We start from the raw sequence: 25,919 nt of genomic DNA, 5'->3' as shown, positions 1-25,919 counted from the left end.
TGAGAATCTGCCTGCTAATGCAGGGGACACGGGTTCGAGCCCTGGTCTGGGAGGATCCCACATGCCGTGGAACAACTAGGCCCATGAGCCACAACTACTGAGCCTGCGCGTCTGGAGCCTGTGCTCCGCAACAAGAGAGGCCGCAATAGTGAGAGGCCCGCGCACTACGATGAAGAGTGGCCCCCCGCTTGCCACAACTAGAGAAAGCCCTCGCACAGAAATGAAGACCCAACACAGCAAAAATAAATTAATTAATAAAAAATAAGGAATGATATTAAAAAAAAACAACTCTTAGAAGAAAATACAGGGGAAAAGCTTCATGATACTGGTCTTAGCAATAATTTTTTTTTTTTTTTTTTTTTTGCGGTACGCGGGCCTCTCTCTGTTGTGGCCTCTCCTGTTGCAGAGCACAGGCTCCGAACATGCAGGCTCAGCGGCCATGGCTCACGGGCCCAGCCGCTCCGCGGCATGTGGGATCTTCCCGGACCAGTGCACGAACCTGTGTCCCCTGCATCGGCAGGCAGACTCTCAACCACTGCACCACCAGGGAAGCCCTTAGCAATGATTTTTTAAATATGACCTGGCAATGATTTTCTGGATATGACACCAAAAGCACAGGCAACATAAGCAAAAAGAGACAAGTGAGACTACATCAAACTAAAAAGCTTCTGCATAGCAAAGGAAACAATCAACAGAGTAAAAAGAGGATCTGTGAAATAGGAGAAAATATTTGCAAACCAAATATCTGATAAGGGTTAACATCCAAAAGTAAATAAGGAACTCCTACAAGTCAATAACAAAAAATCAGATAACCTGATTTAAAAAATGGGTAAGAGACCTGAATAAACATTTCTCCAAAGAAAACATAAAAATGTCCAATATGTATATGAAAAGATGCTTGACATCACTAATCATCAAAGAAATGCAAATCAAAACCACTGTGAGATATCACCTTACAGCTGTTAGCGTGGCCATTATTAAAAAACAAACCAGAACCAAAAGAAAACAAAATAAGAGTTTTCAAGGATATGGAGAAAAGGGAACCCTTGTAAATGTTGGTGGGAATGTAAAATGGTACAGCCATTATGGAGACCAGTATGGAAGTTCATCAAATTACTAAAACTAGAACTATTATATGTTCCAGCAATCTCACTTCTGGGTATTTATCAAAAGAATTGAAAACAGGATCTAAGAGATATTTGCACTCCTATGTTCACTGCAGTATTATTCACAATAGCCAAGAAGTGGAAAGACCTAAATATTCACCAGCCTATCAATGGATAAATAAAATGTGGGGTATATACAGTGGAATATTATTCAGCCTTAAAAAAGGAAATCCTGTCATATAGTACAACATGGGCGAAACTTGAGGGCACTGTGCTAAGAGATATTAACCAGGCACAGAAGGACAAATACTGCATGATTCCATTTTTATGAGGTATCTACTGTAGTCAAACTCACAGAAGCAGAAAGTGACATGGTGGTGGTCAGGGGCTGGGAGGAGGAGGAAAGGGGGAGTTGCTGTGCAATGGGTACAGAGATTCAGTAATGCAAGATGAAAAAGTTTGAGAGATCTGCTGCACAATGATGCATATATAGTTAATAATACTGTACACTTTAGGGCAGATCTCATGTTACGTGTTTTTTTTTTACCACAGAAAGGGGGGAAATGAAGTTTGTATGACATGACTTGTTCACGATGAATGGATGCCAACTTCTAGGGATCAGCATTTCCATCTGCAAGTACTCACATCTTCATGGAATTATCTTTATGGAACTGGATTAACATCAAGCTCCCCAATAGGGTTTTCAAAATCCACTATCCCCTTTTTGGAAATCAGAGTGACACCTGTCCATCTTAACCTTCTAGTACCTATCCTTTTATCTAGGATTTCCTAGATTACTTACAGTGGTATAGAAAATACATCTGCAAATTCTCTTAGAACCCTGAAATAAAATTATCCCGGGGCAGAAGAATTGAAATAAATGACAATGGTTAGATGCTTACTTATATGCTTTCTTATATGCTACTTACTTATCTCAATTTCTCTCTCACCAATGGTGTCTGCACCCTTTCCAAACTAATGTGCATTCTCTCACAGAGAATGTTCTAAAACAAACTAAAACAAAAAATGTTGAGTAATTTTGCTTTCTCTATCTGCTCACATTACACCAAACAGCAGGCCCAAGTTTGTAACAGTACAATTAAAGTAATCAAATGCATGGTACTGTAGATATAAGTTGTGATGATTTACATAAACTTTAAGAATAGAGCTATTAAAATTCTAATTTCACTGCTTACTTTCAAATATGCAGCTGCCTCTTGGACAGAAAGTGTTCTCTGACTAGAACTGCCACATTCATGATCTCCTGGAAAGATTAGCATATTATTAATTTTGAATCAGTACTATGTTAAACAGAAGAAAACAAATATGATTAATCAAACTAGTTTTACAAATTACACAATTATAGATTATATTATTATAATCAGTAAAGAAAGAAGATAAACACTCATTTATATTTTCTAGAAATAAATTTCAATAGGCAATATAAACAAATATTTTTATATCAACCACAACCTTTAAATGTATTTCAGTCTAGACAGAAACATACATTCCTCTTACATTCCCAATGAAATTGTTAGCCAGGGGTAGGAACCATGTCATGCTGATGCCTATCCATAGACCTTGGCACAAAGAAAGCCCTCTACAGATGTATTATTTTTCAAGGGGGAAAATTCATTGTGCTAACTCATACATCTATTAACTAAAGCTAATAATTCAAGAGTTCAAGTTTGAATTAAAATGTGCATTTTCGGAGTATTACTAAGCCTATCTTTAGCAAGGAGTATGCATAACTTAAAAAATTATTATAACACAAATCAATAGGGAAATTAGAAGCTTCTACCTATAATCTGGTTTCTACAAATACGTGTACTACATATAAAAGTCTGGAAAACTACATTTTCCTTTTCTTGTAACTATTTATTATAAAAGAATCCAAAGCCTTTTTTTTTCTTTTTCAGGCTATCTGTGGTTATTAGAGATCAATTATCCTTACAATGAACTTCAATTTTAAGTTTCTCCTACTTGTTTCTTTCAAGTACTTTTAAAAAAAAAAATTTAACATAAAAGTACAATAATTAAAGTAAAATCCTTGGCAAATTTTTCTATCATAAAAGCAACCATGTTCCTATTTATCGTTTTGTTCAAGTAGCCAGATTTTAATGGTCATGGTTGTAAAACAGGTAGAAATACCTATTAGATGAACATGTAAGTCTTCAAACTTTATAATCCATCCTCAGAGATTCCAATTCCACAGATCTACAGCAGAGGTTGGCAAACCCACAGACCAAATCTGGTCTACCACCGGTTTTTATAAATGAAGTTTTATTGCAACGCTCATTCATGTATTATCTATGGCTGCTTTCAGGCTCTAACAGCAGAAATGAGTAGTTGTGACAGAGACGGTCTATCCCACAAAGCCTAAAAAATCTATCTGGCTCCTTCACAGAAAAAAGTTTGCAGACCCCTGCTGTAGAGGAAGGAATCTACATCTTTAAAAGCACCCCAGACTATGCCGATCTAACACACTTCATAAAACACTGCTATAGAGACAGCTCTAGAAGCTTGTAGCAGCAACATGAGGAATTCCATGTAGATTATATACTTCATTTCTGGGTGCTACAGCATACCAAATAAATGTCATCAGTTTGCAGCATATGTATATAACAGTCTGTCAGTCAATGCAAAGAAGACTTTTAGTGATATACACACAATTATTAGCCAAAAAAAAACTGACCAGAATTAAGGACCCCCAAAAAAAACAAAAGCAAAGATTGCTGAGAGGATGGGGAACTGTCAGGATTCTCAATGCTACCATTCGACCAGAGAAGTTCCACACTCACCTACTAGGTTTCTACCAATGATCTAGTTTCTACCAAAGGATCTGCTACAAACAAAAGTTTGGAATACTACATTTTTCTTTTCTTGTAACTGTTTATATGAAGAGAATCCAAAGTCTCTTCTTTCAGATTATATGTGAAATAACTGAAAAAAGTTAAAAGGTATTAAACAGATAAGGTTCTACTACAGCTTTTATAAATGCTAAACTTCATGCCAATTCACCTTTATTATTCTAATTGCAGGTATGCTGCATACCTGAGAACTCTCAAAGTCTTACTAAGACCAGAATATGAGGAAAATGCGATGTTTCAGGAGAAAAAAATTCTGTAATATATTTACTTTATCCAAGGAAATGACACCTATACAATCACCAAAGGAAAATCTGCACTTTTATATTTAATTGAGGATTTTAGTTAATCCACTGCTTACCCAATTTAGCTGATATATAAGCTTTCAGAATTTTGTTATTATCAATGCAATAAAAAAATGTGATGACTTTTACCATAGAGTATATATCTATATTTCATTGTATACATATGGCAGGCAGGAAAAAGGCCTTGATTAAACATATCTATACAGATAAAAACCCACTCCATATAAGGACTAAAAACTTCTAAAGAGAAAACACCCCACAATGTAACATAACAACACTGAACTTGGGAAAAACCATTTCTACTGATACTGCATGCTATATATGCAAATTAATTTTCAAAACAGTTTTAGAGACTATGAATGTTAAAACAATTACCTGCAAGCTGTGCCAATCGATCATGAAGCTTGTATAAACTGTTCATCATAAGATTTTTCTCACTTTCCTAAATTTAAAAGAAATTATTATAAAATATCCGATTCCGGGGAGAAAAATGCACCAATTAATAATTTTTATTCGAAAAGAAAAACAGTGAATGAATTTAAAAACCATAGAAGCTACATAATCTGAAAGACAAATTCATATTTAACCAACGGCTACCATATTTTAAAGAAACCTTAATCTAAGAATCTAAACTATCACTCTAAATATTTTACCTTCTCAAGGATGATTGGGAAACTGGCACTAAGGTTAGTGCTAGAAAATGTCTTATATACAACAAACTCCCCCAGCCACCAAAACAATGCTCCCAATCCCCCTCTATACAATGCACGCTCATGTGTATTCTTATGAGACTGTTTTCTTCATGTTTTGTTTTAACCTGCCTCAACCACATAATAAGGGAATGAGTAGTGACACTTCAATTAAATTAACCCTCAACCCCTCCTAGGTCCCAAAGTGGCCCTGTATAAATTTACGAACCATTAAAGTGAAACAAACATTTAATGAGCATCTACTACGAGTTAAGAACTGTTCTCAACAAAGCAAGAAACCCAGGGAACAAGATGGTTTCTGTTCTCAAGGGCAAAAAACATACTAAACGTTATATTATAGTTGCAAACAAGGTACAATGTAAATACAGAAGACGGAGGGGAGGGAAGATCCACTTATGGAAGAGGGAATATCTGAATCGGGCTTCACAGAAAGAATAGAATTGACCAGCATTCCAGGCAGAAGGAACAGAATGGGCCTGAAGGAATAAAACCTTTGGTTATATTTCTTACATAACCAGAGTCTACTTTGACTCAGCAAACTACTAGAAAAGCAGTTTGGAATCAATGGCTAGAGAGCTCTAGATACCAAGACAAAGAGTTTGACTTCATTCTGAACATTTAGGACAAGAAAAGTAAAACAGAACTGTGCATCAGGAATATTATTCTGACCATATGAAAGGAAACCAGAGTGCAGACTACTGCAATGTCTAAGCACCCTGACAAGTAGTCTAAAGCAATGAGACCTCAATTTAAGAGCAATCACAATTAAGAGAAACTGATACAAGCAACGGGGGAGGGTAGGTTAGGGGGTAAGAATAGCTTATCACACTATTTGAAATAAACTCATGATTTATGAGGGGGCTATGTCTTTATTATTTCCTTTCTCCTTAAGTTTCTAACAAAATAGGATTACTGTATGAATATGACCAGGAACAAATTCAGACAGGATAGTAAAAAAGCTGGGAAAGTAATATTCATATGCCCAATGACATGTAATCTCATCCATTTGTTTTCACGCTATATGTTCAAGGACAGAAGAGACAAGTCTGCACACTATGGATGGCACACTATGGATCAATGCAGCTTTAATGAGTGGTACTAGGAAGAGAAAAACTCATCAAAGTCTCCATAATCCTACCACCAGAGTCCCTGGCTTTATGTGAGATGGTTGCTAGAGATAAGTGACATTCCTTCAGCTGACTACTTGCCTTCCAACCCATTTGCTTTTTACCCCCTCAACTCTATCTCAACCTGATTCAGAATCAAGCCAGTCCTTATCACATAAGCTTAAAAATCCAAACTGCAAAAATTAGACATCAAAAAGTAACCGCAGGGGCTGAAATTCAAGATTCTGAAAGCTATGCATCTGTGATAGATTAAACCACAAAATCGTTTTTTAATAAATATGTTCAATATAACAAGATGAGGAGTTCCAATGATAGTGTAGGTTGTGGACTTGACATATAAAGCCAAGGTAAATCTGAGTAAGCTTCAGGACTAAAGTGGTTGAGAGTTTTGAAGTTTGTTTCCTTCCTTAACTGGAAAAGAGACCGACTCCCTTTTCATTTTGCATGTCCTGATCATGCCTATCCCCACACCCCTTTCAAAACCAAAACTAAATCCAAAAATTTGACACTGTCCTCTGTGATTACATCTTTAATGAACATCAGAGGCCTGGGAATAAACTTCATCTATTGATTCACATATATTAACCCTGGACTAGGACTTCCCTGGTGGTGCAGTGGTTAAGAATCTCCCTGCCAATGCAGGGGACATGGGTTCGATCTCTGGTCCAGGAAGATCCGACATGACATGGAGCAACTAAGCCCGTGCACCACAATTACTGAGCCTATGCTCTAGAGCCCACGAGCCACAACTACTGAGCCCGTGCGCCACAACTACTGAGCCCACGCGCTCTAGGGATTGCGTGCTGCTACCGAGCCACATGCTGCAACTACTGAAGCCCGTGTGACTAGAACCCATGCTCCACAACAAGAGAAGCCGCCACACAGCAACAAAGAGTAGCCCCTGCTCACCACAACTAGAGAAAGCCTGTGTGCAGCAACGAAGACCCAATGCAGCCAAAAAACAAATAAATAAATACATTAAAAACAACAACAACAAAAAACACTGGACTAGACAAGTAGAAGAAATAACAAAACCTAATCATATGTAACTGGATCTCATACTGGATAACATACATGCTATTCCATTCGCATACAATGCATTTAAACGCCCAAAAAGCTCAGCTATAATTTTTTCAAGAATTATTTTTCCAACAGCAACTCATTCAAAATGACCATCTATATATTACAAGGGTGTCAAGTGCCATCCAAATAATCAACTAAATTACGACCTAAATAGTTTTTATGGAACATTTTATTAATGGGAACAAATCAATTTTGAGAAATAGAAAGGTTCAATAATCTTTAGCACCAATATGCTAAACTAGAAGTAAATCCGAAAAGGGTGTAAATCAAATGTTAAAGTTACTTTCTTACAGAAACTTATATTGGCTTATAGTTTCATTACAAACTTCTTCCATTCTGTCTGCTTTTCAGATTGCCTCCTAATATTCAGCTTGAAATGTGTCTACTGATTACCCTGAAAACAAGTTAAAGACCTACAAATAAATCCATATTTAAAGTAAGCTTTCAAGTAACCTTCCATTAAACAAAAATAATTTTTTAATTTGAAATAGCTACCTTCTATTCTAATTACGTGTTTTGATAAGCTCCAGATTTTCTTTTACTAACACAAATCATTCTCTGAAGCAAAGTTCTCATTCTTGGGGGAAAAACCAAACTGTAGGGTGACTCTACCAAATTTTCTCACATATTATCACCTTTAAATATTTCCCTCTTGTATCTCAGCCAATTTTCTCAAGGATATTTTCAATTTTTGTATCAAGTCCCTGATTAAATGATATTAATGGATTTTAAACACTTAGCATAGTGCCTGGCACAGAATAAACACTTAATGTAAGTTAATTGCCATTATCTTCATTACAATTATTATTATTATTTAGAGATTAGGAACTTCAGGTTCCCCCAAGGGGAAAATTATACAGAAGAAAATAAAGTCTTGTCTTTTCAATGTTCAGTGAGTATATTGTGCAAATTTAAATTATGATGCCAGCAGCAATGTTATACTTAATATGATAAAGTCAACTTTTTAAAAAAAACAATATCACAACAATAGAATACTACAGAAAATAATCATTACTAACAATCTAAAGTAACATTCTATGGGTCTGATTACACATTATTACATATCATTTAGTACAACAAATAATGTTTTCTGTACAGGTCTGTATTACTGTCAGTTCCTATAATAAAAAAAATTAACAACTAATTGTGTATTATAATATAAACTCAAATATCATAATCTTTGGAGTGCCTATAATGATGAATGGTAAGTGAAAAATGTTTTCATGTGAGTAAAACTTAGGTTAAAATTAATATTATAAATCCTTTAAAAATAAAAGAAATCATAAATAAGTTGCATAAGACTCTAAATCCTTTGCCTTCCTGACAGTTGAAAAGGCATGCCGATGAGCAAAAAATTGAAAGAGAACAAAAGGAGGGCAAAAAAGACAAAAACTGCTAGGGTACCCAACAATTAAGAAAACAGGCATACTTTTAAGGGTAAGACCAGATCCCCAGATGACATGCCACTGCCATTTTACTTGGCAGTGGCTTTTACCTCAAAGTGATAAACAGGTCAGCTCTTAGGTGGAAATCGGTGTCAGATTTAATTATACTGTGGTCAAGGAATACTCAAAAATAAGAAAATTTATTGCCTTTAAAATTACTACTTTTTAGGTGATAGTCATCCTACTACCTTTATCATATAAAACGTAAGACAAAGTATCAGTATTAAGATTTTTTACTTACTTTTATTTTTCCAAATGTTTCATCAAAGGGGTTTTTTACTATCAAGGAAAGAAAAAGAGAGAACTATTAGCATCATTTAAGAATGAGAATTAGAATCCCCCTAAACAAGCCGTTGGAAATGCCAAAGTGTACTATGCTAAAACTGAATGTAAACATGCAAACAATATATAAACAAACTGATGATAATAAAGGTTGGGGAACTAATTTTTCAGACTTACTATATTTACCATTCTCACTATGATTTTGTGGTTTGCTCTATAATACTTAGAGTGACTTGGTTCAAGTCCTAGCTCCACTACTTACTAGCAACGTGGCCTTGAACTACCATCTATTCAGCCACTCTAAGTTGTAGTTTCCTCTTCTGTAATGGAAGGATGTAATGATGATACCTACCTTATACAGTTGTGAGGATTAAATGAGATAAACCATATAAAATGCTTGGCATAGTGTCAAACACTTAATATATGTTACCTATTATCGTTACTATTAATGACTATCATTTCTTCACCTTAACTTGGTTTCTCTTCAAAATATAGACTAAAGGCAGTTACTACTTGAGGAAATCTACAAGATGCTTTAAAACTGAATAATTCATTTAGAATTCTTACTTCCAATGATTAAAAAACAAAACTTCCTAGTCCTTGCTAACATCTGGAAAAGTGGCATGAAACAAATATACACATCAAAGTGGCTAAGAATAAAGTCTCAGTATTAAACAACTTCTTACTTCTAATAAGTATTATAAAGAACGGATTTACCACTTTCCATCCAACCTCCATACATCCACCCTCCCCCAAAAGATACAAACAAGTTCATGGCTGATTATGTAGCATCTCTCTGGTTATTATTTAGAATCTCCTCCTTTTCCTCTGTTTTAAAATTGCATGCAAAAATATTCAAAGCTTTCAGATACCTGGATCTCTATAAGCCAGGTCACAACTAAGACTAACTGAGCCTACAAAGTAGTTCACACTGACCAGGTTTCCTTTCTGAGGTGCTTTTCTATTTTTATTTGAGAAAACAGGAAGTCCCATAGGAACCAGGAACTGCCTGATTCTAAGAAAGTTCATGTGTGAGACCAGTTTAAGTTAAAAGGTACAATAAAAAATAAGGCAAAAATGTATTCTTCTATCATCTAAAGGGATTTGGTAATGAATTTTCAGACATCATTTTTCTATAAAGCAATAGGGTTTTCATGCTAAGAAAAAATTTTGAAAAACAGAAGATCAGAAGTACTCAGTAGGGGACTAGGAAGAGGAATATAGCCTAAAGATTAAATAAAATGTTAAGAATCAGAACATGCTTAGACTAAAAAGATACTTTTTAATAACACTAATTTTAATTAATGTAAAATTCGAACAATTTAAAATAAAGCCATATTTAGTTCAATATACTACCAAAAATGCTTTTGTCAATCTACTTAAAATAAATTGGTCAAATAATACTAAACAATGAGTATTTTATTTGCCCTCTATAAGAGTAATTCTAAAAAATATTAAAACATGCAATTCTAAAAACAGGTTTTAATATCTATGAAGAAAGGCCATGAGAGGACCATTTTTTGACTGCTTACAAATTTGTTTCTGTTAAAATTATTAAATGGAAAACTAGCTCTTCAAGTATCTCTATGAAAGTATTACTGTAGATTGTGGATGCTCTGCCACTAGACTGCTCTACTATGAGTTTCTCATGACAAGGGATCACGTGTATTCAGGTTTGTATGCTTGGAGCCAAGCATAGTACTGAACATACAGTCAGTGTTTGAAAAGTACTATTTGAGCTGTCTAGGCTAAATCTGTCCTTCTTTATTCTACTCTATGTGTTAACACTGAAGCAAAAGTGTTAAACTCTGCAGGAAGCTGGAAAAGGGTACGTTCTGAGCAACTGGAAAGGGAGAGGAATAGGATAACAAAGGGAAAGCCAAAGAGCAGAACAGTAATTCTGTTGAAAAACGTTGCTCTGCCATTTGTATCTTTCTAAGTTTCTGTCTCTTGTCTAATAGGCTTAGATACCCGAGAGCATAACATATCTGAAAGCCAACAATATACATACCTACTGATAAAAAAATGTTCCCCAGCTTCCTGTGACAACTGTCACCTATTAAATTAACAGATGGACCTATTAAATTAACAAAAGTAAATGTAGTCTTGAGGTTAAGTTTAAAAAGGAAACTCCATCTAAAAACAGCAATTTTAGCAAACAAAAGCATTTTTATGCATCTAACTTTTATTCCCCTAAATCATTTCAGTATTTCTAAAACTACATCAGTACTTTTTATCTCATCCACATTACCTACAATTTCTAATGGATACAACAAATATTGTTACCCCTAGTGAAAACATTCCTCCCTCCCCCTGCTAACTAGGCAATTGTAGAGAAGAAACCATATTCCAAAAGCAATCTACAGCAAATGCCACCTCATTTTTTAGCCTCTAAAAAATGGAAACTGAGAGTAAATTATAGTTCTTATCTCTTATCCTAAAGCAATGATAATGCCAAGTTGGTATTTCAAACTTATTGTCCTCCTATAACCCCTACACCCCGAATAGCTTCTCATTACTGCTTTTTCTCAAATCCTTCTCGTGTGGCCATTCCTCCTTCATTTTTCTTGTTCAGATTATTTCAAACCTCAAATATACCAAACTTTTTTTTATAAATGTCCTTAAATTTTGACTTCTCTTCTTCGGACTATCCTAATAATTGTAAAAATCAAAGTCCTAAAAATATTTCTTTAATTATACTACTAGACCCCTCAAAATCGTCCAATGATTTCTCATCACATTTTGCTTCAAGGAACTAATTCTAATCTTGTGATCGTTTCCTACTTACTTTCAAGACACATTGTTTCCTCTCCTTCTCTAAGCCTCTTTCTCTCACATAAATTGCAAAAAAAAGTTACTAGTTTTACTGATCCTTTCTATCAAGTGTAAACTCTTTTCCATTCTCTTAGGCTGAGATCAAACTGTCGACCATTATGAATTCCCAGATAAAAAGGGAAAAAATGAAGTATATTATAAATGTAGGTACATTGTTTTTTTAGACATAATGCTATTGCACGCTTAATGGACAGTATAGTGTAAGCATAACTTTTACAGGCACTGGGAAACCAAAAAACTCTTGTGACTCCCTTTATTGCAATATTCGCTTTATTACAGTGTCAGGAACCAAACCTGTAATATCTCCGAGGTATGCCTATATTCGCAAAGTGTGTTTAATGTTGACCAAATGAACTGATGTCCTCCTCAGGAAGGCCCCATTTTGGTCACTCAGTGGCAATAAAGGGAAGAAAAGTCTGTGATGACCACAGTTCTTTTACAACTCAGAAAGAAAGATAAAGTTTATTCATTTAATAAGTATTTATTGAATAGTTTGTGCTAGGCACTGGAAATGTGGCTGTGAATAAAATAAATAATATCTCTGCCCTCAAGGAGCTTATATTTTAGAGGCGTTAGAAGAGACAATGAGCAAATACACTTTTAAAATATATAGTATGTCAAATGGTTCTAAGTGCTTTGGAAATAAAACAGCAGGAATGGTGCTTGACATGTGAGGGAACTTCTATACTGTTTTCCATAGTGACTGTACCAATTTACATTCCCACCAACAGTGTACAAGGGTTCCCTTTTCTCCCCTTTTCTCAGGTTGCATTTGAATAGAAACCTGAGAGAGCTGAGGGAACAAGCCGTGGACTGTGAAGGAAGAGATTTATAGACAGAAAGAACAGGAAGTGTATGGGCTGTGAAGTGGCAGCATGCCTGCCATACTACTCCCGGAAATAGAGCAGTGTGGATGAGAGGGCAAGTAGCAAGAAATGAAGTCAAACTGGTAAAATTAAGGGAGTTGGTAGGTAAGATAATGTAGAACCTTGAAGACTTTTTATATATTACTCTGAGCAAGAAACCTCAGAGAATTGGAAACATGTTATCCGGCTTATGCTTTAAAAGAAAGACACATGTAATAAGTGACAGGCCCCTCTCTGGATTAAGTTTAAGAGTCCTAAACATTTAGATAAGAATGATCTGCTTGAAAACTGAGGAAATAGTACATTCAGGGTACTTTCGTCCTGCTTTCTCTACATCAGCACAGCCAACTACAGACAGCCTCAACATTTTTCTGTTCTGAATACTTGAAACTATTACCAGTCATATAAAAATATTCTGTCAGAAAGAACTGAATAGACATTTTTCTAAAGAAGACATACCTGGCCAGCAGGTACATGAAAAGGTGCTCAACATCACTAATCATTAGGGAACTGGAAATCAAAACCACAGTGAATTATCACCTCATACTTGTTAAAATGGCTATCCTCAAAAAGACGAGATAACAAGTTTGGTGAGGGTGGGGAGAAAAGGGAACCCTTGTACACTGTTGGTGGGAATGTAAATTGGTACAGTCACTATGGAAAACAGTATAGAAGTTCCTCAAAAAATTAAAAATAGAACTACCATATGATCCAGTAAAATCCCACTTCTGGGTACACATCCAAAGGAAATGAAAACAGGATCTCAAAGAGAGATCTGCATCCCCATATTCATCGCAGCGTTATTTACAACAGCCAAGATATGGGAACAACCTAACTGTCGACGGGTGAATGGATAAAGATGATGCAGTACGTATATACAATTCAGCCACGAGACAGAAGGAAATCCTGCCATTGGCAATAACATGGATGGACCTTAAGGGCATTGTGCTAAGTGAAATAATTCAGACAGAGAAAGACAAATACGGTACGATATCACTTATATGTGGAATCTAAAAAACCAAACTCAGAGAAACAGAGAGTAGAGTGGTGGTTACCAGGGGCTGGGCAGTGGAGGTAATGGGGAAATACTGGTCAAAGGGTACAAACTTCCAGTTGTAAGATTAACAAATTCTGGGGATTTAATGTACAGCATGGTGATTATAGCTAATAATACTGTATTATAAACTTGCAAGTTGCTTAAAGAGTATTTCTTAGATGTTCTCACCACAAAAAAGAAATGATAATTATATGACAGGATGGAGGTGGTAGCTAATGCTATGGTGGTAATCATTTTGCAGGATATAAATTTACCAAATCAACATGCTGTACACCTTAAACTTACACAATGTTATATGTCAATTATATCTCAATAAAGCTGGAAAAAAACTTCTGCCAGAAAGGCTCTGAGCTTTTGATCTTTCTGATCTTGTTCAAGCCTGAATGTTTTTCCTTCTCCTTCATTCTGTCTTTAAGGTCCAGTTTGCAGCTCTCCTGCAGTCATGAAGGATGCCTAACCACTGCAGCTTATCAGGACCTTCCTCTTCTCAGAACCTCCATGTATTTACTCTCAGTATCCCACTACCTTAACTATTTGTTGCTGTTTCCTCTGCCAACAAGACTGCAAAATCTCTACCTGCTTTGCAGATACTGGGTGCTAAATATATGCCGAAAGAATAGAAGCTTGAAGGCACCGTGCAGTCTCCTAGAATAACAGCTTCACCAATACCAGAGGGGTACTATAATCCTGCTTACTCTACAAGATTCTCCTTTGAATAAAAAGGAAATAATATTTCTTGAGCTCTTGATATGTTCCAGGAATACTGATGCCACACTCTTAGGAGGTAGCTCATTTCATCCTTACACCACTATTTTACAGCAGGTATTACCCCTATTTTTATGGACAGAGAAACTGATGCATGATCCTTCAGGTAAATGCAGTTTAAAGAGCTGGGATTCAAAAAGATGGGATTCAAACCTATGTCTGACTCCAAAGCCTACATTCTTTTCATTATAGAAAAAACTACAGAAAAGAAAATATTTATTCTATTAGGTTTACGGAAAACATTCTTCTCCAGAACTTTCAGATTTGGAATCATTAAATTTTAATCTCCTTATGATGTAATGCATGAAAAATGCGCAAAATCGGGATAAGGAGGAAAAGACACTGCTTTTGGGAAAATACACTGATGTCTCTTAGATGAGGAAAACTCTTCAAAACCAAGTTCTCTAATTGTAGTCTAGAAAAGATTTTCCATGACCTATCAAAACATAAAGTGTCTGATGACCACCACGGGCAGCATTAATCACTGCCCTTCTCTCTGCTGCCATGGCACTTTGTTCTCAAGACTGCTATAAAACTTACCACAAGGCATCGGCTTAAAGAAAAAATCATAATTTTCTAATTTAGTACCATACCACATCTAAACAATATTTTGGCTTCATCTGCTAACGTAAGATACAAACATATATCAAGTTGCCTACTAGGTGTCAGGCGTTATGCTGGTTGCAGGATATTAAAAAATGAAAATATATAAGCCCTGAACTCAAGAGGTTCAGTCTGGAGGGCAGTAACTCTGCAGACATGTTCTTTCAAAGGCAGTCTCTTATAATTCTAAAAGTCTATGGCCTTAAGGCTAGGTTTTAGTCTTTGGAAACTTCAAGTCATTTAGGCAATTAAATTCAGCTGCCTAAATGACCAATTATCTCTCTGAGTAGTACCTTTTTGTAAACAGACATTCAAATTCTCAAATCCCATCTTCTAGCATTAATGGTTTAAACAGAGCATAATTATATGTGAAGAAGTGGGGGGTGAGGGGGAGGGCAAATGTTTCCAACAGCTGCAGAACACTGCACCTGTATGGCCAACACTTCTGCATTTCACTGCCAGCCAGACTGATCTAAATATGGACAGGGTGAACAAGGCAGTACATTCTTTTGCAACACAGCACGCTGCCCATTTGTTCTCTGAAAGTTCACCTATTGTTTCACGGCTCTGCCAAATATGTGGTCATTCTAAAGCACAGGAACAGTTCACTTGAAGTGTACTTATTAGTAAACTACTGTGAATATTGAGATTAAATCAGCAATCAAAATAGACAAAATTATATGGACAAGAACTGTCTACTATAAAACTTGCCTAAGGTAAACTCTTATACCACCTTGTTCTACTCATAAATAACCTTTCTATGTTTACCTCACTTATCTATCTGGATTTACAGAGGTACAGACCTAGATGGGGATAATCAGTTGAAAGAGAAGGGAAGGAGGGCAAAAATACAAATACTTCTTTACTTCTCATATCCTATAGGACTCCCAACTTTTCACTGGCGCTCTTTTGAGAGGCAACAATCCTGTGCTGCTTCCAAATAAGTTTTCTTAAAGAATAACAGAATATACAGATTGATTTTATAAAATAAAAATAAAATGGGCTTTAAATGTGGTTATCAAAATACTAAGAATATAGTGAAAACTGAAAGAATGTATCCAAGGAAATAAAAGGTCAAAACTCATAATTAAATTGGCAATAGCCTTATTATTTGATTGGTTCTTATTCTTCGTCCCTATATGATAAGGAACATTATGGTCTCTTTCAACCTTGTGGTCATTTGAAAATCTCATATTTGTTCACCATAGAAATGAAGACTTCCTTGGAAAAAACTGATAACAGACTGTAATTGAAATTTTTATTTAATCTTCATTCAAGCACTAATTTCACATTATAATTGTACCCCAAGTTTGGGATCTCTGTAACAAAAGCTGTAAGAAAGACTTCTAACCATAGACTGTTCAACAAGTATTAATGGAGCATATTCTATACACCATGTTCTGAGAACATGCTGCATACGGAGTAGTGGAGATAAATGAGTAGCTATAACAGCTATATATACATGGCTATAATATATATAATAAAATATATATATTTTATATATATATATAATAAATAAATATAATATATTTATATAATATATAATAAATAAATAAATATAATAAATAAATATAAATATAATAAATAAATAAAAATATATATAATAAAAATAGCTATAATATAATCAATATTATTATATTGATAATATATAATTTCTGTGTAAAACAGATCTGAGCCTTAAAAATAAACCAAGAGTAATAAAATGGAATGTACTAGAAAATGCAACATTAATATATCTCAAAAATGTCATGCTGAGAGAAAAAAACCTCACAAAAGAGTATTCTATGAATCCATTTATATGAAGTTTTAAAACAGGGAAAGCAAATCTATGGTGAAAAAATCAAAACAGTGACGGAGTATTGACTGGGCAGGAGGAAACTTACAGAGGTGATGGTAATGTTCTATATCTGTAGGGATTTAAGTTACACAGCTGGAAGCGTTTGCCAAAATCATCTGATAGTACATTAAAGATTTGTGCATTTGACTACATGCAAATCTTACCTAAAAAGAAAAAAACACCTCACTCTAGTTAATAATATACACGAAGTATGTAAGGGTGGAATATCCTAATATCTTCAATTTACTCAAATATATTTTTTAAAAAAACAGAACAGTGGATGGAGTGATAAGACATATAATAAAGTGAATATAGGAAGTGTGTAAACTGTAGACTAGGTGTGGGTATGAGTGTTCACAGCACAATTCTTTCAATTTTCTGTTTGAAATGTTTCATAATAAAATGGTAGGGGAGGAAAAGTATAAAAAAACAAAACGATAAATATTCATTGATGGTGCTAAAATCGTATCAGAGAACTGGTAAAAGGTCACTTCAATTCCTAGATACAGTAGGTTAAACCCCAATTTTAAAAGCTGCAGCTTACTGTACAAGAAAAAAATTTTTCTTCCTTACAAATCAGTCTAAATTCTTAACAAATTGAAAACTGAAAAAGAAAATTTCCTCTTCTTTTGCAAAAAACTAGAAGAGTTACTGTAACATAAGGGTTTTTTTGTTTTGTTTTAGAAAGACCTGGCTATTATAGTCTTAGTTTTAAAAATTCATATAATTTACATTTACAAATATGAATTTATCTTTTTTACTAAAATAGTGTCATAAAGTTGGCAGATAGGGAAGTAGCCAAAATGTAGGAGCCTGTGTCTAATAATTTTTAAAAAGTAAATGTTTGACAAACATTCACGATTATTTTCTAACACACTTAACCTACTGAGTTGGAGATAATTCATCTACCAATGATTTTACAAGACTGGCTTCATTTACCTAAAATAAAATTAATACTATCGGGTTGGCCAAAAGGTTCGTTCAGTTTTCCCATACGATGGCTCTAGCGGCGCTTAGTTGTCTTTAACTTCACTCGAAACAATTTTGTCAGATTGCATTGCGACAGCTGTCATATCAGCGTGCATTTAAAAAGAAACTTATCAAAATTTGTGAATTTTTGTGTAGCCATTTTTTTAATATTGAAGATGGAAGAAAAAAGCAACATTTCCTGCATATTATGCTTTATTATTTCAAGAAAGGTAAAAACGCAACTGAAACACACAAAAAAAGATTTGTGCAGTATATGGAGAAGGTGCTGTGTCTGATCGAACGTGGCAAAAGTAGTTTGCAAAGTTCTGAGCTGGAGGTTTCTCGCTGGACGATGCTCCACGGTCGGATAGACCAGTTGAAGTTGACAGTGATCAAATCGAGACATTAACTGAAAACAATCAATGTTACACCATGCGGGAGACAGCCCACGTACTCAAAATATCCAAATCAAGCGCTGAAAATCATTTGCACCAGCTTGGTTACGTTAATCTCTTTGATGTTTGGGTTCCACATAAGTTAAATGAAAAAAACCCTCTTGACCGAATTTCCGCATGCAATTCTCTACTGAGTAATGAAAACATTCATTCTATTTTAAAAACAAATTGTGGTGGGCGATGAAACGTGGATACTGTACAATAATGTGGAACGTTAGACATCGTGGGGAGGTGAAATGAACCACCACCAACCACACCAAAGGCCGGTCTTCATCCAAAGAAGGTGATGTTGTGTATATGGTGGGATTGGAAGGGAGTCCTCTATTATGAGCTCCTTCCGGAAAAACCAAACGATTAATTCTAACAAGTACTGCTCCCAGTTGGACCAACTCGATGAAAAGCAGCAAGAATTAGTCAACAGAAAATGCATAATCTTCCATCAGTATAATGCAAGACCACATGTTTCTTTGATGACCAGACAAAACTGTTACAGCTTGGCTGGGAAGTTCTGATTCATCCGCCTATTCACCAGACATTGCACCTTCGGATTTCCATTTATTTCAGTCTTTACAAAACTCTCTTAATGGAAAATATTTCAATTCCCCAGAAGACTGTAAAAGGCACCTGGAACAGTTCTTTGCTCAAAAAGATAAAAAGTTTTGGGAAGATGGAACTATGAAGATGCCTGAAAAATGGCAGAAGGTAGTGGAACAAAAGGGTGAATACATTGTTCGATAAAGTTCTTAGTGAAAATGAAAAATGTGTCTCTTATTTCCACTTAAAAACTGAAGGAACAAACTCAAAATGGATTAAAGACCTAAATGTAAGGCCGGACACTATAAAACTCTCAGAGGAAAACACAGGCAGAACACTCTATGACATAAATCACAGCAAGATTCTTTTGGACCCACCTCCTAGAGTAATGGAAATAAAATCAAAAATAAACAAATGGGACCTAATGAAACTTCAAAGCTTTTGCACAGCAAAGGAACCCCTAAACAGGACGAAAAGACAACCCTCAGAATGGGAGAAAATATTTGCAAATGAAGCAACTGACAAAGGATTAATCTCCAAAATATACAAGCAGCTCATGCAGCTCAATATCAAAAGAACAAACAACCTAATCCAAAAATGGGCAGAAGACCTAAATAGACACTTCTCCAAAGAAGACATACAGATTGCCCACAAACACATGAAAAGATGCTCAATATCACTAATCATTAGAGAAATGCAAATCAAAACTACAATGAGGTATCACCTCACACCAGTCAGAATGGCCATCATCAAAAAACCTAGAAACAATAGATGTTGGAGAGGGTGTGAAGAAAAGGGAACCCTCCTGCACTGTTGGTGGGAATGTCAATTGATACAGCCACTATGGAGAACAGTATGGAGGTTCCTTAAGAAACTAAAAACAGAACTACCATATGACCCAGCAATCCCACTACTGGGCATATACCCTTAGAAAACCATAATTCAAAAAGGATACATGTGCCACAATGTTCATTGCAGCACTATTTACAATAACCAGGACATGGAAGCAACCTAAATGTCCACTGACAGACAAATGGATAAAGAAGATGTGGCACATATATACAAAGGAATACTACTCAGCCATAAAAAGGAATGAAATTGAGTTATTTGTAATGAGGAGGATGGACCTAGGGTCTGTCATACAGAGTGAAGTAGGTCAGAAAGAGAAAAACAAATACCGTATGCTAACGCACATATATGGAATCTAAAAAAAACGGTACTGATTAACCTAGTGTCAGGGCAGGAATAAAGACTCTGATGTAGACAACGGACTTGAGGACACAGGTGGGGAAGGGGAAGCTGGGATGAAGTGAAAGAGTAGCACTGACACTACCAAACGTAAAATAGATAGCTAGTGGGAAGTTGCTGCATAGCATAGGGAGATCAGCCCGATGCTTTGTGACGACCTAGAGAAGTGGGATAGGGAGGGTGGGAGGGAGGCTCATGAGGGAGGTGATATGGGGATATATGTCTACATATAGCTGATTCACTTTGTTGTACAGCAGAAACTAACACAACATTGTAAAACAATTATACTCCAATAAAGATATTTTTAAAAAACCTGAAGGAACTTTTTGGCCAATCCAATAAATTAGCAAATTAGATCACTAGCAAAACAAAATATCAAAATATCACATTTAAAAGACTTTAATGAGTCAGTCTATTCCTTCTAAAAATTAATTCTGATATCTTAATAGAGCATCCATAACTCAAAGAATATCTGATAGAGTTACTGCTTCCTGAATCTGACTAGCAAATAAAAGTGAAGTTCCCATTCAAAAAATGTTTAATCCAAAAGAAGACTTAGACTTTAAGAAAATATCAACAGCTTACTCTAAAATAAACTATAAAGATAATAATTTCTCCCCACGTCAACAAACATACATACACACACACCCTTAGTCTCATCAACTCAAAACCAGAGGGAAATGATTAGGCTGCTGCCTCCATCTAATTTCATCAGCTAAAGACACTCCTGCAGTTTACCCAATATTGGGAGGAAAGGCAGTATAAGAACACATTCAAATAAAGACAAAGCAATATGTCTACTTAAATTATGGGAGCTTTATACTGCCCAAGGTCCAAAAGTTTGAGTAATCTGCTTTTTCAGTACTTTCATAGTTTCTTCTTGAAAACTATTTTGCATATATGTCAGTTAAAGAATTATGCTACTGCATGGTGACAAATGAATATAAAAGTAAGTCAACCCACAAAGGTTAGAAACAAACCTATAAATAATAGCAAGCATCTGTGCAACAGATATCTTGGCACCCAAAGGAATTTATGCTAATGCAATACTGCAATTTATTAAACATGGTGACAGCTCACTGCATTAAGAGATTTTAAACATTAACTGTTATACACTAGAGACTGGCTATAACACTTCCTCAAGGTTTACATTGCCAAGAATACAAAAGAAACTGTTATAAAGAGAGCTGTTCTGAAAGAATATTGCTAAAAGAGAATTTAGAGATCCAAAAGGGATCTGTGATACACCGCGCAACCCATCTCCAGCACAATAAAATAAACATGCATTTCCCATAAAATTAAATTCATGAGGTCTTCTACTTAGTAACATTCTCAATTACAATGTGTGTGTTTACCATTTTAAATGACTAGGGATAAACACTACCACCACTTTAGTTTTGTGTAGCAGAGACATTATGCAAATAAGAAAACTGGAGAGAGAAAAGCTACAGTGCAATGAAAAGGTGAACAGAAATGAAAAAAAAAAAAAGACAGTAGTTCTTATTCCATTCATCAAACAGGGATAAGGAGCATAGCTCTGATAAAAGGGAAAAAGGCATTATATGCATAGACAAAGAACAGAGATTAAAGTATGACCAAAACTAACATATAAACTGAATATGGAGCTAAAAGAAAAAATATATATATATCCCTAACATTGACTTTATGAGCAACAAGCTTAAAAGTTACATCTTGACTTTTAGCTATGGAAGAAACCAGACAAAAATGAAAAGTCATTTGGGGAATAGAGGAATTTATCATCATTAGGTTAAAAAAAACAAAAACAACATATTAGGTAAAACAAATATAAGCAGTTACAACACGTGGTAAACTAGGCTAAATGAGATGTTTTCGTTGGTTAAAATATATTATATGAAACCTTAAGAGTAAAACCCATGCTTCCACATGAACACAATGAACAGAAAGTACAACATATGCTGGAATCATCAGATTTTCACCTAATGTCTACTTCTAACTTCTACTTGTAGCAGAAAGAGACAATAGGAATAAATGTGTGTGAACAAATATTTAAGGGGGAAAAAAAATGCATGCACTTCCCCACAACTGTAACTCTGTTACAGTCAATAGGCATGTGCCCTAGACAAAGCCTGAGATGGGAGATGCGATATTGCCATTCCCTCAGCTGCTCTCAATTTCCATGTGGCTCTCATAACTAAGAATATTTCAAACACTGAGTATGATTCTAATGTTTAAAGATGTACTATGTTCCTTAGTGCTCCTTCAGGTACTAAAATGGTCTATTCTTACATTGATGGGGGGGAAATAAAAACTGGCCTTCTTGAGAGATCACATGGCAGCCTCTAAATCTAGGGGACTTTTCAACAGCAGTTTTGAACACACAAATTTTCCTTCATGCTCTGATTTCAAAAACCTAACTTCATAGGACTACTATATGCTAGAGCTGGAAATTTGAACCTGTCAGTAACAAAACAATTTTCTGAACCAAGTAAATAAAACTGATGCTCTCATACCCATCTAGTAAACATTCAAGGTACCTTAAGACTCCCATATTATGACTAATTTTAAGCTTATTTCCCCACATACCATCTCTTATTTGTTAAATTCTCTTCAACAAATATTTTTGAACAATCAAAAACCAGATGCTAAGGAATACAAAGATGAAAACTCATACTACCTTCCCCAGAGCAGCTGACAGTGCAGTGATTCTCACTATTTTGGAGGGTCAGAGACCCTTGAGAAATGGATAAATCTATGGACCCTATCCCCGGAAAAGTGAATACACTTTCAAAAATTTGCGTAAAATTTCAAGGAGTTACTGTTCACCTGGAGGCCATTTATGGCTTCTTTAAGATTCAGGGACCACCGAGGTTAAGAACTCCTGGTCTAGTAGAATTAAGACTTTTTTGGGGGGTGGTGAAGATAATTCCAAAGGAAATCAAAAAACAAAAACAGGCTATGATACAGAATCATGTAGAGAGTATAGTACAGGGACAAAGATCCCATACCGGAAGTCAGATTATCGGTATTCAAACCTTGGTTCTACTACTTACTGACTTTAGACAAGTTTCTCCTAAACCTCAGTTTCCTCATCTAAAGGGAATGCTAATAATACCTGGCTCTTAAGATTGTTTTAAGAATTAAGTGAAATAATTGCATGCAAAATCTAGGACAGTGACAAGACAGAGGCACACACACAAGTACAGACCCAGAGCCCCTTGAGTTGAATTGATTTCCTAAAGTCTTTACAGTCCTAGCCCACATATATCCCCAGAGTAAACACTTAGTTTCTTAAGACTGTCTTTATGACCAAAAGAGCCCAACTAAAACATCATCTTTTCTCAAACGCCACTGCACAAAGTAGCTAGTGACTTCTAAAAGTGACTTCTAAAAGTCCTTTAAACTCTAAGGTGATCATATACGGCAAAAATGTTGACTTTATCTACTTTTATTTATTCAGTGCAACCTTCCTTCTTCCTTCCCCCAGAACAGAATTTATTAACAAAAATAGCCAAAAAAAAAAAAAAGTATGGCAACAACCCTGTAGTAAACTGGTAGAAAAAAAGTCTTGTAAATTAAAGCACAAGATAACATATTTATTTATATTCATGTTATGTCTGCTCTAGTTAGCAAACTGACTTGCCAGAATTTTGATTTACTACTTTAAGCTGTTTTTTTTCCAAATTGTACACCCTACTATAGGCTATTTAATCTTGCTTTTTAAACATCAAAATCCATACACCATGGATTTACAAAATCCATTACAAAATTTATTACCAAAAAAGAATTTTAAAGAAGATAGGAAGTGTTTGCTTAAAAAAATAAGCAATCTAAATCAACCCAACAGAATGTTGTATTCCTATTTTTTTATAATGTATTTGGACTGATATTCTGCCTACAACAAAGGCAAGGACACTAAATCACTCTAGTTTCTCTAATTTTCTAACTCAAATATTACAGAATTTTTTTAAAAGGTACTAAATATTTTCAAAGTAATTGGATGATTATCCTTTTTCCTTCTTGGATGACACAGTATTAATATAATTACAACTTTAATATATTAATTTCAACCTAGTATAATTTTTAAACTTTAAAACATAAATTAAATTTTTAAAATTTAAATAAAAATTTCCACTAAGTAATGCTTACTTCTGATGTTAAGTCATTTAGATGAATGAAAAATATCTTTTCACACTGAAAGGCAGTGAGGTAAAATGGAAAAAAAAAAACTCTCTGAGCAAGGAATACTTGTTCCAAAATTTATGACTTGTGACCCTAGGCAAGTCACCCTCTCTTAGACTCTATCTAGTAAACTAACATAAAATGGGATGTTTTGTGACTATGCATACCAATATGGGGAGAAAAGAGATTAATAAATCTTAGCTATTTTTTTCTTTTCCAAATCTTTGCATGAAATTAAAAAATAGACGGCACTCAGTTTACAAAATAACACAATATACCACTACTCCATTCCTCATTCGTCTCTGCCATGGAGCTACTGGGAAGAAATGACAGAGTTCTCAGAAAATCTGTGAGTTAGAAAGAGATGAAATGGAAGACCCCAAGGCAAGGCTCCCTGCCAAAAACCTTGTAATACCTGAATTTTACACTAAATGCCAAAAATTTCACTAATCAGAGAGAGAAGCTGGGTTAACAAAGATCTTGTATTTAAAGTGCAATCACCTCTGAGAAGATTAAAGGGCTTTTACCAGTTGATAGGTTGGTCAGTCAGTCATTTAAACATTACAACTGATTTCCCAACATTCACTATGATTGTCTTGAAAACAAATTCTAAAATATAACCAGTATATACAATTTCCTTATAGCATGCTTTAAGCAGTGTTTCTTCACTTTTTAAGTAAAAGGACTTCTTCATTTATATCAAGATGTTCAGATCCCCAAAGTAGTATTTTTACTATTCACATACTAAGAAAATACGACAAAATTCTACCATGAATATATATATTTTTTGTATTCTAATCATAGCAGTATTGATACGTAGTTGAAAAATAATAGAACAATATGAGAAGGGCAAATCATTTGTTAGGTCCTCAGACAATACCTTGTAATGGGTGGTGTTCCCAAATTGTTTTCAGCGCATAAGTTGAGCACTATGGACCTAACTTCTAACTGAAAAATGTAGGCAACTCAACTAACTATACATATAAGGATGAAGGATGACTTACGGAAGCTGGTTTAAGTTCTGATTCCATATTGGCTCAATCCTCACTAAAGATAATCACATTATCAAATTTTGTCATAAAATCACATCATTTTTATTATCAGAATTCTATAATACTGTGAATTAATTCAATCAAATGGATTTCTCTATCATTTAGCTAAAAGTATCTGAACTGAGAAAATAAAGAGTTCCAATTTGGTAAAAGGGGAAGAGGGAATGCGAGAGAGAAATGCAGTATAGTACAATGGTTAGGGGATGAGCTTTCAAATCATACTGCCACAGTTCAACCAACAACATAACGCCACAACTCCCCTCTCTGATCTATAACCTTGGACAGAGCGATTAGCCTAATCTTCCATTACAGATTCTTCATTTATCAAATCATGTAAAAAATGCTTAAGACTTAAATGCTTAAGTGTAAACATGTATGTTTATACTTGCCAAGCACCCAGTAAGTGGACCTACTATTTATTATAGAGCATTATACTACATGAAATAAGTCAGACAGAGAAAGACAAATTCTGTACGATCCCACTTGTATGTGGAATCTAAAAAAAAAAAAAAGCTTGTAGAAACAGAGCAGACTGGTGGCAGCCAGAGGTTGGGGGTAGGGAGGTGGGTGAAATGGGTGAAGGTGGTCAAAAGGTACAAATTTCCAGTTATA

At 35.0% G+C, this 25,919-nt stretch overlaps 1 protein-coding gene across 4 annotated transcripts in view; it reads right to left on the bottom strand.

The window, feature by feature from the left end:
• The window catches only part of LEMD3 (LEM domain containing 3), a 69,663-nt gene that overhangs the window by 28,958 nt on the left and 14,786 nt on the right, over positions 1 to 25,919 (bottom strand). For all 4 annotated transcript variants that reach the window (XM_029204715.1, XM_029204716.1, XM_029204714.1 and 1 more), the window contains exons 2-4: positions 8,885 to 8,922; positions 4,654 to 4,720; positions 2,303 to 2,370 (exon numbers count right to left, since the gene is read on the bottom strand). In XM_029204715.1, coding sequence (XP_029060548.1) covers positions 2,303 to 2,370; positions 4,654 to 4,720; positions 8,885 to 8,922 — 173 coding nt within the window. The remainder of the gene's footprint in view (positions 1 to 2,302; positions 2,371 to 4,653; positions 4,721 to 8,884; positions 8,923 to 25,919) is intronic.

The sequence above is a fragment of the Monodon monoceros genome, unplaced genomic scaffold (genome assembly GCF_005190385.1).
Source record: "Monodon monoceros isolate NGI ecotype Baffin Bay Population unplaced genomic scaffold, NGI_Narwhal_1 Super_Scaffold_6, whole genome shotgun sequence".
Classification (NCBI taxonomy): domain Eukaryota; kingdom Metazoa; phylum Chordata; class Mammalia; order Artiodactyla; family Monodontidae; genus Monodon; species Monodon monoceros.
The sequence above is the reverse complement of the archived record's forward strand: the minus strand, read 5'-3'. Positions and strand labels throughout refer to the sequence as shown.